The sequence below is a fragment of the Streptopelia decaocto genome (assembly GCF_964273445.1).
Source record: "Streptopelia decaocto genome assembly, chromosome: 1".
In the NCBI taxonomy this organism is placed as follows: Eukaryota; Metazoa; Chordata; class Aves; order Columbiformes; family Columbidae; genus Streptopelia; species Streptopelia decaocto.
In genome coordinates, this window is record NC_138663.1 from 144,140,661 (window position 1) to 144,155,075 (window position 14,415).

At 35.4% G+C, this 14,415-nt stretch overlaps 1 protein-coding gene across 6 annotated transcripts in view; it reads right to left on the reverse strand.

The window, feature by feature from the left end:
- Positions 1-14,415, reverse strand: part of REV1 (REV1 DNA directed polymerase) — a 61,159-nt gene that overhangs the window by 26,405 nt on the left and 20,339 nt on the right. For 3 of the 6 annotated variants that reach the window (XM_082075920.1, XM_082075918.1, XM_082075922.1), the window contains 6 exons: positions 12,419-12,568; positions 9,593-10,305; positions 7,671-7,778; positions 6,069-6,185; positions 1,268-1,400; positions 328-456 (listed from right to left, as the gene is read on the reverse strand). In XM_082075920.1, the coding sequence (XP_081932046.1) occupies positions 328-456; positions 1,268-1,400; positions 6,069-6,185; positions 7,671-7,778; positions 9,593-10,305; positions 12,419-12,568 (1,350 nt within the window). Of the gene's footprint in view, positions 1-327; positions 457-1,267; positions 1,401-2,968; positions 3,191-6,068; positions 6,186-7,670; positions 7,779-9,592; positions 10,306-12,418; positions 12,569-14,415 lie in introns of those variants that run through there. The other 3 variants (XM_082075919.1, XM_082075921.1, XM_082075923.1) reach the window with 3 other exon arrangements.

Sequence of the window (14,415 nt, forward strand, 5' to 3'; positions counted from 1 at the left end):
AAAAAAACCTCTTGGAAGAATCTCACTATTAAGCAGGGATCTGCTTCTCATAGTGTAATCAGTAAAAAGTTTAACAATTACTCCTTTGGAAGTCAGATGCTGTTTACAGGATTTGGCTTCATGACAAAAGAAAGCTCAGAAGCAGCACAGTGCTCAAAATAACAAAAATACTACAAAAGGAAGATCTCAAATAGGAATGGCTTTATTGAAGCTGAAGAGTAACAGAGAGATGAAAATACTAGAGTGAATAATGGCATTCACCAGTGGCACATAAAATACGCTTGATAACCTTACCATGAAAGATCAGGTAAACAAACAGCATATTACCTTGCTAATATTTCATATACTGTCCGTGCAACTTCTTTGTATGCATCAAAATCATAAGAAACTGCTTGAAGATTTGGACACAACTTTTTTGCTTGGCCAAAAAACATTCCATTTTTTATGCCGACTTGTCTAAAATTAAATAATAAAAAAATCCCTAAATAAACACAGTACGAACTTTTTCACAAATAAAGTCTCCAGAAAGCACTACTTGTTATCTTCTGGTTTTAAATTAAAACCATGCATACACTATGTTGACTAAGGTAACCGTATCTTATATTCCACTGTCCAAGATTACAAAATTATGCTCCGGTAATATGTAAACTCTAACTTTTTGAGATACAAATACAAGACTGTCTACACTAGCATGCTAGAGAAAGGTTCCAATAAAGGAATAATTTCTGGAGTATTATTTCCATTATGGAAGAAAAATCATATTTCCAACACTACGCTTATATTGATATAAATGTTGACAATATGAAACAACTTGTTCAGCTACGTTATTAGGGATATTCAACATAATCTGTGGGAGAAACGCTTTTAAGTTTAGTAATCACACTTACTGATTGTAAGTAGAACTTTCAGTAACAAAGTGTTCTTAATTCCATGAAAGAATTCAATTTTGATACAAAGAAGTGAAGATTACATTATGAAATCAACAATATCACAGTGAATTGTATAATGTTTTCCTTGATAGGCTTTGTTTCAAGCAACATGCAGGTTAAGTTGGGAGCTATTAAGCAGTGTTCAAAAAGCAACAGCATCCATAAGAAGGCCCTAGTGTTAAATTCTAACAACTCATATAACTACAACTTCTGAAAAAAACCCAAAAAATCCTCTCTAGATAAATGTAAATAAACTGATGTAAAAATTGCTATTTCTAGGCATTTTATACCTATCTGCATAAGATTTTCAAGCAACCTGCTAGGTAACTTTTACCTACCTGGCTTCGTAACTACAAGAAGCTATTTCAGCCATGGACAGAACAGTGAGATTGAAGTCAGCTCCATTCACATGTGTGGAATCAGGATGTTCCCATACTGATGAGTCCAGCTTATCAGGTACTCTACTTTCTGCTTGGAAAATAATATTTGTATTTGTTTTTATGTTATTTTTCTTAAGAAATCAACAGAATGAATGCGAATAAAATTATTAATTTTATTTATACAACTTCTATAATGCTACCTGTTGATGAAGAGGTTCTTAACCCTATAGGGGTTCATACCATGGTCCAGAAAAACAAAACAAAACAGAACACGCCCACATATTAATCTCTCTCTGCAGATAGGTCTGTACATATTACTAAGAATATTAAGCTATAGAAGATTCTCTTTCTGTTTCCCCCAAATTACTACACAGCAACTTGTTGGTCACTACATACACCATGCTATAAAATAAGGCTCATCTCAGCCTTAATGACAATAAAAATGATTAAATACTTGACGATAACGGCTACAACCATATCCTGTAAACACATACTAGACACTCAAAAATTTACCAACTGCTTGGCTGAATGAGAAGACACATAGCTATGTTCCTTTTTACAAAAGGCACAAGTACCACCAGAACACAGAAACAAAATTCAGAAAACAAACCCACTTTTTATCATACTTACAGCCTCTTACTTAAAATTATTTTTCTAATAATCTAGATTCCACACAAAGTGATTTTTAAGAAGTGAAATAACCAGAATGCTAATCTGCTCAAATTAAAAAACACTAACTAGAAACTTGTATTTCCTTTAACACTCTTGCAGGGATATTAATTGACAAAGCTTCTGTTGTTACCTCCTAATAATTTTCTTATTAGGATATGTCAACTTCTTTCAAATATCACCATAGATTTATCTTGGATCAAAATGATACAATTATAAATAGTGCAACTCCAGACTTAAAACGAGACAGACCTTCCCCAATTCCATAAACTTTACTGCATCCTCTTAGATTAGTTTTAAAGAGTCCTCCAGGCCTACTGCATTCTAGGTGCTAGAACAGAATTCGATGACACTGAATAATGGAATCGAGTAAAGCATTTTCTGTTCCTTTCTATCTGTGTTTTCATAGTATGTAAACCTTGAAATACACATGCCTGTACTCTAAATATAGATTAGCCTGAAAAAAAGGCCAGATGCAAAAACTACTATGCCCTCCAAAACTCCCTATCAGAATCAAACCAACAAGGTATCATACAGACAAAAAGCTGTTTACTGAAAATGAAATCCAATACGTATGTTACAGTTCTTTTTCATTACTGTAGTCAATTTAATACCAGACACCTTTGTAATATAATAAACAAGAGCTTTCTTCAGAGTGCCACAATGCCTGATTATATTTCATGGTACTAACAACTTCCACACTGACAATTTGACTGAAAGGAAACACGGTGCTACGTGCACATATGAGTAGTTATAGACCAGAGAAAGTGTTGTAATGAGCGAATGGAGACAGCAGGGGTAGAGCCTGACTCATATGAAAAACTGCTTTTATTCAGAACTTCTGCTAAATTTTTGCACCTTTTTATATTTAAAATATTTTATGTATGATGAGCTCAGTATGTTACCTAACATGTCTGCAACTGAAAATCAGAGCAAAATTATGCCCCAAATAAAGATAAGAATGACAGGAACAATTTATTTAGTCCATGCCTTCCTGTGCCCTGGCCTGAGATGATGCTGTCATCTTGTCTATCTTCATTTGACTCGTCGACTTTTTCCACATCGCAGCAGAGCAGATCCCCCCATGAGCTGATGGAGTCACTTCATGTGAAATTCAGGGCAATGCAGAACACATTGTCCTCAATGGAAGGCAAAGTAGAGAACCTCTCATCAAAAGCTGGGAAACTAGACAGGCACATGGTGAATGTGGAGCAACGGATGGAGAAATCAGAGGCCAGGACCCAAGTCTGTGAAAAAGAAATCGCTGAGAATAAATCTGTGACTAATATGATGGTTAAAATCTGCTGCTCTTTAGAATGAAAAAAAAAAAAAAAAAAAAGGGAGATACTAGGGTTGAGGGAAAGGAAGCCTAGAAAACATTCACATCTTGGGCATCCTGGCCATGGAAAAGAGACCCCAAACTATGAATCCTGATTAACATATGTTAATCCTCTATTAGAACGTGAATGTTAAAGATGACAAAAAAGTAGAGAAATAACTTCTACTACCCAGAAAGGCTATCTCCAATTTGGAGATTTAGGGTGAGAATGATAGCAAGTTTTTAAATTTAAAAGTTAAACATTTTTGGATGAGTTCAAACAAGAAAAAGTATTTCATAAAAGATTCAAGATTCTATTGACACTAGATATTTGTCTAGCAATGCAGATCAAAAGCAGGAACTAGAATCGCTAAAGAAGTAATTTGGGAAAAAAAAAGAAGTAGCTGAAGCAGCAGAATTCAGTATTTGGTCAAAAGTGATTCACAAGGGTTTGGGGTTTTTTGTTTGTTTGCTGTAATTTGGAACATTTTTTCTAATAAGCAAGACCTAGAGAAGGCAAAATCAGAGAACTGCCTGGAAAGCATGAAGCATCAAAAAATGAAGTGGGTTCCACGTTGAAGCATGAATGTTCTGTTCAAAGTTGGTCCCAACTACCTTTAAATTTCATTTATATAGCATGTCCCCAAACAAAATTGTGTGTGTTTAACAGCATAATTTAGCATTCTGTTTATGTGATAATGTATATTTGATATTTTAGAAAAAGTACTTTTCCATGTGATACATGTGCCTACTGGACCACACTTAACTCTGGCACGGCACAGTTAAACACATGCTGTGAAGTGTTTCACATACACTTTCTAAAATACTGTGATGTTAGAAAAGCCTAGCCTGCAATTCCATCTTTTCATCTAAGACCACGGCTAACTGTAATTCCTTTTTCCCAAAAGGAAGACAAGCCATGTACTCATGAGAATGCAAGCAGAAACAATAGGTTGTATTTTTTGTTGATAAAAACGTTGTACATGAGATAAAAAATAATGAGACAAAAAAATATTAAGAACTGCAGCTAATGAGATGGAGAGTGTAAAAAGAGTGTTAGGAAAAAATCCTTTCACTAAAACAATAGGTTGCACAATCAGACTAAGTATCAAGAAAGAAAGAGCTAGCTGCTGGCCTGTGTGCAAACCAGTGAGACTGGATGCTGAAGTTTATTACAGCAATGAATGTGTGGGTATCCAGAAAAAGCTTCTGCAGGTAAGAAGTTTATTATACAACGAGGCTGAAATCTGCTGTACCATTAAGCAATAAATATAGTAAAGAGACACTACTGAATTTGTGAGTCACAAAGAACATACTAGATCTCAGATAAACTTCTGTTATTTAACTGCCTCACTCTCTAAACATCACTTGATTGTATGAAGTCACACCCTTATCCAGTCTAAGGTCCTAACAGAAGTTACAAAGTCACTGCATAAAACTGAACTCCCAATAAATAGCTCATACACAAGCTATACTACAGAAAATCCAACGCCATAAAACCACAGCTATCTTTGTAACGCACTTATGTATGGCATTGCAAACAACAAAGCAGAAGCTACGTCTGGAGCATCGTGAATAGTCCTTAAAAAGTTAAAGGCCAGTGGGTTCCACAAACATATGTTCTACCTCAGTTTTGAAGTATTCTTAATCTGCAGCAAAAAGACAAAATGGCATAACTTCCTGTAATACCTTGTTTCCAAATATCTTTGAAAATTGGCAGATTTTTTTTAAGTACTAACATTTCAGTAACAAGCATGGAAGAACAACCTGTCTTTTTCCACCTCTTGTATCAACAAAATAACTCACTGAGGTGCTAACTTTTTAACAACAGTGTTGGCTACAACAAGGTTGGTAGAAAGTGCACATACAAGGGACAAAGGAGAAACTTGGCTTCCAAATCTAAACTGAAATTAAATAGCAGCTGCCCCTTGTATATGCACATTTTACCAACCTTATGGTAAAAACTAAGTTTCAAGCTGATTAAGCAGACTGTTGGAGAGAAAAAAAAACACAACAACAAACAAGTTAACCAATGTTCAGCAATATACCATCTCATACTAAATGCAGTTCAGGCAGTATAATAATAATGAAACTTGTCAATAAAAGTATGTTTTGTTTACCTTAGTATATTACTACTTGAGAACACAGAAAGTAAAAAACTTCTAAATTAGGCAGGTGAGTAAGGAATTCTCAAACTATGATAGAAGTCCTGGTTTTGAGGAAAAACACTACTGGAGAGACAGAACACAGGAACTTGCACAGACTTCCAGAAACCTAAAATCCTCTAAGGACCACTCAAATTAACTCATTGTACACATGCAATTCAAAAGCCAGCTTCAAACAATCAGTTTCTCATTGGCCATGTGCTGTCATTTCTACTTTTATACTAAAAAATTTTAGTAGCCTTTTAAAATTTATTTTGTGCCTTCTTCTCTGCAATGGACTTACTTAGAAAAAAGTGATCCTGGACAATTAGTATTTATTTCTTATTTTAAATAATTACATTATATCTTATATACAACCTCAATGAAGGTGAGTAAAACCTAAAATTACTTTAAAATAATTAATCCATACTGGGCAAAGCTAACTAACGAGGTCACTGTCATGTTGTTACTGAGGCCATAGAGCACCATGTTGTCCAAAAATATTTCTTTTCTGAAATCCCGTGCATGAAAAAAAACCCAAATTATCAACTGTGCACTTTATGAGTAACTTTAAGGAAAAAGTCTTCAGCAACAAAAGTTAAAAAGATACAGACAGACTTATCTGTACCTGCTTTGCCATTCAGTAGCTTATTCTGGTAATATTGCTGTTCAAGCTGGGGGTTTGCACCAGGGCGCAGTGGTGCCTTTCCTGCACCTCTGTTGCTAGTAACAGCTACTGGTTTTCCTGTGGAGAAGAAATGCATACATCAACATCTATAATAGCTTACATTTTAACAATAGCACAGCTATGGTATGATCATAAAGATGTCTGCTTTATTTTTTTATAATTTCTTTCAAGCTTACACTCTTAGTGAATAAAGGAAAAAACAGCTATGAAAGTGACTTTGCATTGTTACCATGAATTTGCTGTCTTAATTGCAGTCACAAGTAAAGAAGCGAAAAGCTCTTAAAGAGTGAAAATATAGCCATACTAGTTTGTCTTTAATAACAAGTATAAATGGAAGCGGTGAACCTTCACCAATGGCCTAATGATTCATTAGTTTAAGACACAGCAAACACTGTACTGATTTTAAATACTTCATCATGTTTAATATCTTAAGCAAATTAGAAGAGTATACACATACCGACACACTCAGTTCCACTTGTTTAATTAACTGTACAAAATCAAATCTTTAGTAAACTTCTGACTTTTTAGTAATATCAACACCTCCATAATTTTGCTATAGGAAGCTAATTTATGCACTGAAAGTTCTGGCAGACTTCCACGGACAGAAAAAAATATTTGCAGAGAAGTCCTATATTCCACTAATGGCATTTGAACTTGGAAGGAAATGAAGTTTTAAAGACCCAAACATACTAGGAGTATCTTTAATACAGTTGCTTCTGCCTTTTCGTGAAAGAGAGCAAATGAACTGTATGTACACCTTACTCTTCTTTTCCAAGGTCAACAATAAATGTGTGTCAGATGGTCAAGTCTGCACCAAGTCTTCAGACTTGTGCATCACCAAAGTTCAGTGTTTGCACAGAACAACCATTTCTGAATGGTACACTTGAAAAAAAACCCACCAAAACTTGCTAAGGAGCTCCACTAACTCTTCCTATGCCCTAAGGATGATGACACAACTCAGACTTCTAAATGCCAAATGAATTGTTCATCCTCCAGGTCTTATAATACTTCATGTGTTAAGACCTTAGATAGAAAAGGGAAGGAGAAGCAAATTTCCCCTGAAAAAGATGAATCAGGCAAAGAGACAATTAATTCTCAGCCTTGGCCTTTCAATTTTCCTAGCTAAACAAAGCTCCTTACATTACTCTACGAAAATTATTAGTATACTTTTTTTTTCCTTAACAGAGAGTGACCAAACCCCACCTTTGGTACAACTAGAACTGGATGCCCAATTTCTAATATGGTAGACTTAAGTTTCAATAAGATATGTGCAAAGTTATAGAGAATAGTTACTTCAGATTTTACATATTTTTTCTTACTTTAGATACTGAAAGGAGATAACAAGGAGAATTTCAGTTCTCTCTTCCACTTGTTTTAGGATTATGAGAAATTAAGCAGGAATATGAAAGTTGCATTGTCTGACTATCAAAGATGCCAGAAAATAAGATTAACATGCAAAATTAATTTTGTAAGCGTGCAAGTTTGGTTTCGTTTTTAAAGGTTTATCCGAGTAAACTGTAACACGTAGAATTAAATACTAACCTTTGAGATCTGGTCTATTTCGGATAGCCACAGACACAAAGAAGCAATCCATATCCACGTGCATTATACAGCTCTGTGGCTTGGCTGAACTCGCAACAGACACATTACCTAGTATGAAGATACACCAATAGAAAACTTGAACCCTAATTTATACACTTTGGTACTACTCACACTAGTCCATCAAGGACTATCATCAAGTTTTTACCACCTTTAAATTATAAAGATTCTTGTTCCTGCTCACCAAGAAGGTATTTCCATTTACAAAAGTATCAGAGAAATGTAAACACAAACGGCAGACATACAGCCTAAACAATGCATCAACTTAAAGTTTCTATTTTATTTTCTCATAATTAACACCTTCCACCTAACAAGCTCCCCCAACCCAAGAAGATTAATGTATGTTGTGGGAACTGGATCTTACTTTCACTATGTTAACACTGAATTTGGAACAGTGATCTTTACTGCTTTTTGTTCCATCAGAAGACTACTCCAAAAGAAAAAAACCCACTTCAGCTGCACTAAAAACTACCATTAACTCTTCATGAAACACACCAAAATTAGTTTTAAACCTCTCATGGAATTGGATTTTGTCATTGCTGTATCTAAACTCATGCAAACATTCAGCAAAGATGAGCAATATCATTACAGACTGAAAAACGTACACTGCTAAAGCACTAGAAATACTTGTTTTAAGTATTCCCGAAGTCTGCACATCTATATTGCTGACCTACCAGAGGAGGCTATTATCTAACAAAAAGAAAATCTTAATACGAACAATGCAGAACGTGTCACAGTGAAAAAATACTTCAATACATCAAGTGAATTGTTCTGCTTAACATCTGAGCCAATTACTGCATAATCAGAACGATGTTTTCCTGTTTTTAATAATTTATCATTTGAACTTATTATTTGAAAAACAAGGTCTCATAAAGGGCCTATTTACAAACCAAGTAACAAAGTTAATGCTTAAGAAGCTGCTACTTGTCAACTAATACAGAGTCATTAACTATTATCATACTCCAGGCCAAATCAAAGATACACTAAAAATATATTAGCTCATACACGTTAAGGTAGTTCGTAAGCTAACACATTTTATAACTTGCGTGTCCTAGCACAAACACAGAATCAGTTAATTTATTTAGCTAACAATAATTTTTTTAGGATGTGGTAATATATCATCAAGCATATTTTCATATGATTGGAAGTATTTTTACCACACTCTTTAGTGCTACAGAGCTAGCCTTTTAATTGATTAAGACTGTTAATGAGAGATTCTGAAGATGCAAAATATCTATACTTGTGACACTTTGCTTCTCATGAATTACACATATTTTTTCATTTTGGTCCATGATATAAAGACATAAAACATTCCTCTTCTGTCATAAGCCAGGATCAGAAGTCTCATGCAACGCTGTCACCCATTTAAACAGACCCAGAAGCATACAAAACTCTTACTATAAAAAAAAAATATAAAAATAGTTCACTTCCAAATGTTACTAATCTTTTAGATTTTCACACTGAACTATAAGCAGCAAGGTTTTTTTTCTTGCATTTATTACTTTTTTTTTCCCTTTAGATTTTCATATGGCAACTACAAACTTGTGTATTTAGATAGATATAGTATTTTTTTCCCCCTTGATCAATCCACATATCTTAGTAAAGCCAGGAATATTATTTCTACAAGGAAGAATTGAATATAGACCAGAGTCTCACATTGTCACAATTTAAGTTAAAAAAGCCAAACAAAATCAAAAGCAGTTGGATGCTTCAGTCTTCAGCGCGAAGTCACCAAGCTTTTCCAGACACTCTGACTGTAATGTGAATATTGCATACTAACTAACCTACTTAGTCTCAGCCACACATTTAATGTACAAAGATATGAGGCACCTTCTCAACATAAACCTTCTTAAACAAGTATCTACCTGTGTCAGTTTTAAGTGCAGACCTGCCTGCTTTCCATTTTTTTAATTTTTCCCTTCCTGGAAAGACACCGCTGTTTTTTCTCTGCAGGCTGTTGACAAACTCTGTCAATTCACACTTCCACGTTGATATATGGTGCAGTCTTGAACGTGAATAGAAGTCTGAAATAAAACTACAATCTGAAGGTTTGGACACAGGTAAGGAAGTTGCCTTGCTAGGAGTAGGTACAGAAGTGCTTTTTGTGCTTGAAGGCCCCTGAACAGTGGAGTGGTGAGCACCATTTATTTTAGCAGTACTGTGCAAAGATGAAGATGAGGAGGAATTACTCATAGTCCTATGTGGATTCCACAAGAAGTCTGTATTTTTGTTGCTTTGCTTCAACTGCTGCGTTGTGCAGTCTCTAAAGTCAACCATGCCTTTTTCAGTCTTCCCCTCCTCCTGCACAGGGCCTGGAGAGAACCTACTTGCAACACCGTTGCCGGAGGGCACCAAGCAATCCTGTGTCTTTAAGGCACTGGTAGAAGTGTGTGTGTGTCCATTAAAAATGGCAGTGCTGTCTTTGTGAGACTGAATCCCATTTTGTTTCTGGCCAGGAAGGATCTGCTCCAGCTCTGTAAATCCAAAATCATCACTTTCTTCTTCCTCTTCTTCATTCCAGCTACTTATTCCATTGGGTGTGATCTCATTTTCCATCTCAGACTTTTTAATATGATTTCTGAAACATATATGATTATTTAATACCATATCTTTTCTAAAAGAAGGCACATTTACACATCATTTCAAGTGCAAGTATTTATCTTCCTAACTGGTAACAGTATATACTTGAGTAGTTTTTACATTCTCAAGACAATTATCTCCAACTCTGAGCCATGTCCTCTGAAAGTCACAAAATATTGTATTGCTGTACAAAACATTTCACAGATTTGGTGTATTATTAATGCAGCACCACCAGGAGTTTACACAGGAGTGACCAAAATCCTGCTCACATTAGAAAAGCTGTTTCTAAGGCTTTTAACTTGACCAGCAGTCTCCAATCGAATTACAATAAAATATGTATTTGTTAACACAAATATACTACCAGGGACAGTATGAATGGTGCAGGAATATGCAAACCATCTTTGTATCAAGAGATGCAATTTTCCTTATCTAGTTACAAAGAAAGAAAGAAAGAATACACAGAAACCTCCTGTGTTTTTTAATAAAATTATTCTAGATTAATGTGCTAGATTTGTTTTATCTTCTCTCAAGGTAAAATCTGTTCAAGCTCTATAAATCAAACATATTCTTAACTTTTGACAAAAACCCGAACAAACTGCTCTTCATCTTTTATGCATATAAAACAAAGTATTCTGCCACAAGTGCACAGGCAATTTACAGTCACTCTGACAGTGCAGAGGTAAAGCTTTCATTTGAAAAATTATCTCTATAACAAACCCTAAGTGGAACTAAAACCAAAGCCTTCAAGAGTTGTGTATACTCTTGATCTGTTGAAAAACACCAGCCACCACTCCTAACTCCCAAAGCTAGCAATTTAAGTACACACAAAAAAGGTGGGAAATAATTACCTATCCAGTATACCAGTGAAAGCAGAAAGCCAATTAACTGTGACTACAATTTGGTTAAGATTATCACAATCATAAATTATATTTAACATACTTTTGAGGAGTTGCATGGTTGAAAGTGGTATATCCAAAGGTACAGATATAGCACTAGAGGACAGGGCAGACTTTTAAAGAAACTCATGCTTTTCAGATTAAATTGGTATTTTTGGAAGTGTGAATACTCCTCTCATTCAGAAACCAATAACCATGCAATAGTAAGTAGTGATGGTGATTGTATCACTCATTGTTTAAAATACAGGTAAGATATACTGCTTAGGACATCCATTTTGTGGCACAGGTTTTATTTTTCCTAAACACAGACAAATCCCACTCATGTGGTAAAGTCTCCTCAGCATTATGCAGAACTGTATTTTAAATAAATCAAGGGACTGTGGAAGAACACAGATCACCATCATAAATCAGAAAGCCTAGTATCTTGTACAATATCCTTGGTCCTGTTTGAGCAGTAGCATTGGACCAGATGACTTCCAGAGGTCTCTTCCAACCTCAATCATTCTATAATTTTATGATTCTTGCCTCTAAACAATGAACATGTGCTACTGAAAAAGATACAGGAACCCTCCCTACAGAACAGCCTGTTCAAGTGGAAGGTTTCTTTCCAAATTCCAGTTCCTCTGCCAGTTAAGTTTTGTTGGTGCATTCTCTTCTATTCCCTTCTAAAGGTCTTTCAGGAGAGTCTTTTATACTGTAATTGGATTTTTAAGCCATCTTCCCTCTCGAATGTGACTTAAACCTTGGTGTTACCATACATAAAGTAAACTGTGATTTATTTTTTTTTAAGAAGCTAAAGAACAACTAGTATGCATGTACATTTGTTCCTATGCACCTTTAGCAACACCTTTATCAAAAGTAATTAAATCATATCAGCTTTTTGTTTTGAAATAAAAACCTACTTTTCAGTGCCACCAGTCAGAATCTTTCAATGTATGCCTGTTGCCTCCATACAGATATACTACATCCTAGGACTCCCAGGTCACATTATCAAGCAAAGTGTGGTCTGAAGATTAGACACAAGGCTTGGAGTCAAGCTAACTGTAATTCTGTCCTCAACTATTTATACAGCTATACCTTACTTTTAAATTTCACTTCCTCAGGGCTTCCCTTTTATAAAGCTGAAATGAATTTTTAAAATTATATATAGTTATAAATGCAAACCCATTATGGGTAAATAATTCGTATCTGCATTACAAAATAAGAAACACTTACACCCTGTTGAGATCTTTAGCTATATTGCTTGGACCTGGCACGGCATCTTCAGGTTTGCATATGCTATTAAAGTTGAGACCTTTTTGAACACTTGACTGCTTGGTGTAAAGCTGATACGGAATGTGCGAGAGGAGGCGTCCAGCTTTAATGCTGAAACAAAAACAACAAAAAAAAAAGGAACAGGAACAGGTTACTACTTAAGACATTTTATAAAAAACCTCAACCTCTTATGCTAAAAAATGTATCCTGTACAACAAACTATTACTTTGGACGTTATCTTCTGCTGTTCTGCTATATGTACTCGCAGTCCCTTCCACAACCCCCTTCCCATTACTAAGTGGACTGAACTGAACGGCAATTTGTGATATGGGGACTGGTAGCACTAAAGATTTTCGCATAGTTGTGTTGGTCAGTTGTCTACATCCATTTCTCCAACTGATATACATAAACTCCACATATTTAATTTCAAAAGCAAAATAAACAATGTCCCATTAAAAAAACCTGGTGAGTAGTCCAGGCTATTCTAACTAAGCAATGCTGAATGAACTCTTAAACATGGAATAACAAAATGCACATGCTCCAAGAAAATTTGGGTAGAATTCAAAGGAGGTGAGCTAGGATGTGGTTTACTACTAGAGGAACTACTTTTTCAATTCCAACAGGTATTTACTCCTTCTTGTGAGGAAAATTCACTGAAGAAATCTAGACAGAAGAATAATTTCCAAACAGACCTTCCATAAATATCTGAAACTGCAATTATACTTCAATAACTGCTAAATTCCTTAGGGAAGTCATGGATTTTGAAGTGGTATCCTCTCAAAAATACACCACAGCATGATTTCATCTTTCCACCCTGATGCCTGCTGCCAGCAGAGGACATAATAGCCTTTCCAGCCTGTGTTTCACCTATTCTTCTTATGCAACTCTTTATATTGAACACTGGGTCAGAGACGCTCAAACAGAGAAACTTCTCTCCTATCAAACAAGTTTCTATTAGCATTCAGTTTTGAAGATACAGTTGGATTCAAATTTTTAAAGACAATTTAGCCCAGTGAAATACTGTTTTTCTGTTCTTCAACACCTGAATGTTTTATCTTGGAGATGTGCTTTTTAGCTAGCTCAAATCTGTACTACTGTCAAGGGAGCTGGACAGTGGAACAAAAGCCCTCAGGAGCTTTCTTGCTGCAATTAGAGAAGAATATAGTGGGAGATCATGTCTCCCAATTAGATAAATTAAAACTAGTTAGGCATATACATAGAGACCTAGTAAAGTTTCTATGGCAATGTGATAGTAAAAACAGCCCTAAAATTATGTCAATTAAATACTGTTTGATACGTGAATATATGGCATCATTTATATAGCACAGGAACACAATTTACATCAAACACTGCTAAACAGAGCTAAAAATACACATGGTAGAGTTCCAAAGCTTTATTGTACAGGAAGTGGTGATGCAGCAACTAAACTTTTACAATGCCTGGTTAGACTGTTTCTCCTATCACCATGTGAACCTGGGTGCATAACCACCCAGGTAATATTTCAAAATCATTATTGCAATTTCAAGATGATAAAAAACCCCCACATTAAGAACTTGTTCATGCTAAGATTTTAGCTACCGAAGTATCTGTGTTACTAGATCAATACATAGGTGGTTTGGGTTTTTTCCAAAATGTCTGAAGATGCAGCAACAGGAATCCTATTTTAGATGCCTCATTCAACATCTTTCCCCATTCCACACTCCCTACATCACAGAATCCATGATCGCTAAAAAAAACAGGTTGGAAAGGACCTCTGGAGGTCTCTAGTAGAAATGCTGCTCAAAGCTGGGTTATCTTTAAAGTTAGATCAAGTTGTCCACGGCTGAATTCACCCAAATTTTGAATATCTCCAAAGGCAAAGATTCCAAAACTTCTCCAGGCACGTGTTACACTGCTTACTCTCTTTCACTGTAATCTTTTCCTTACACTTGGCCATTCTTTTGCTGCAACTTGTTACT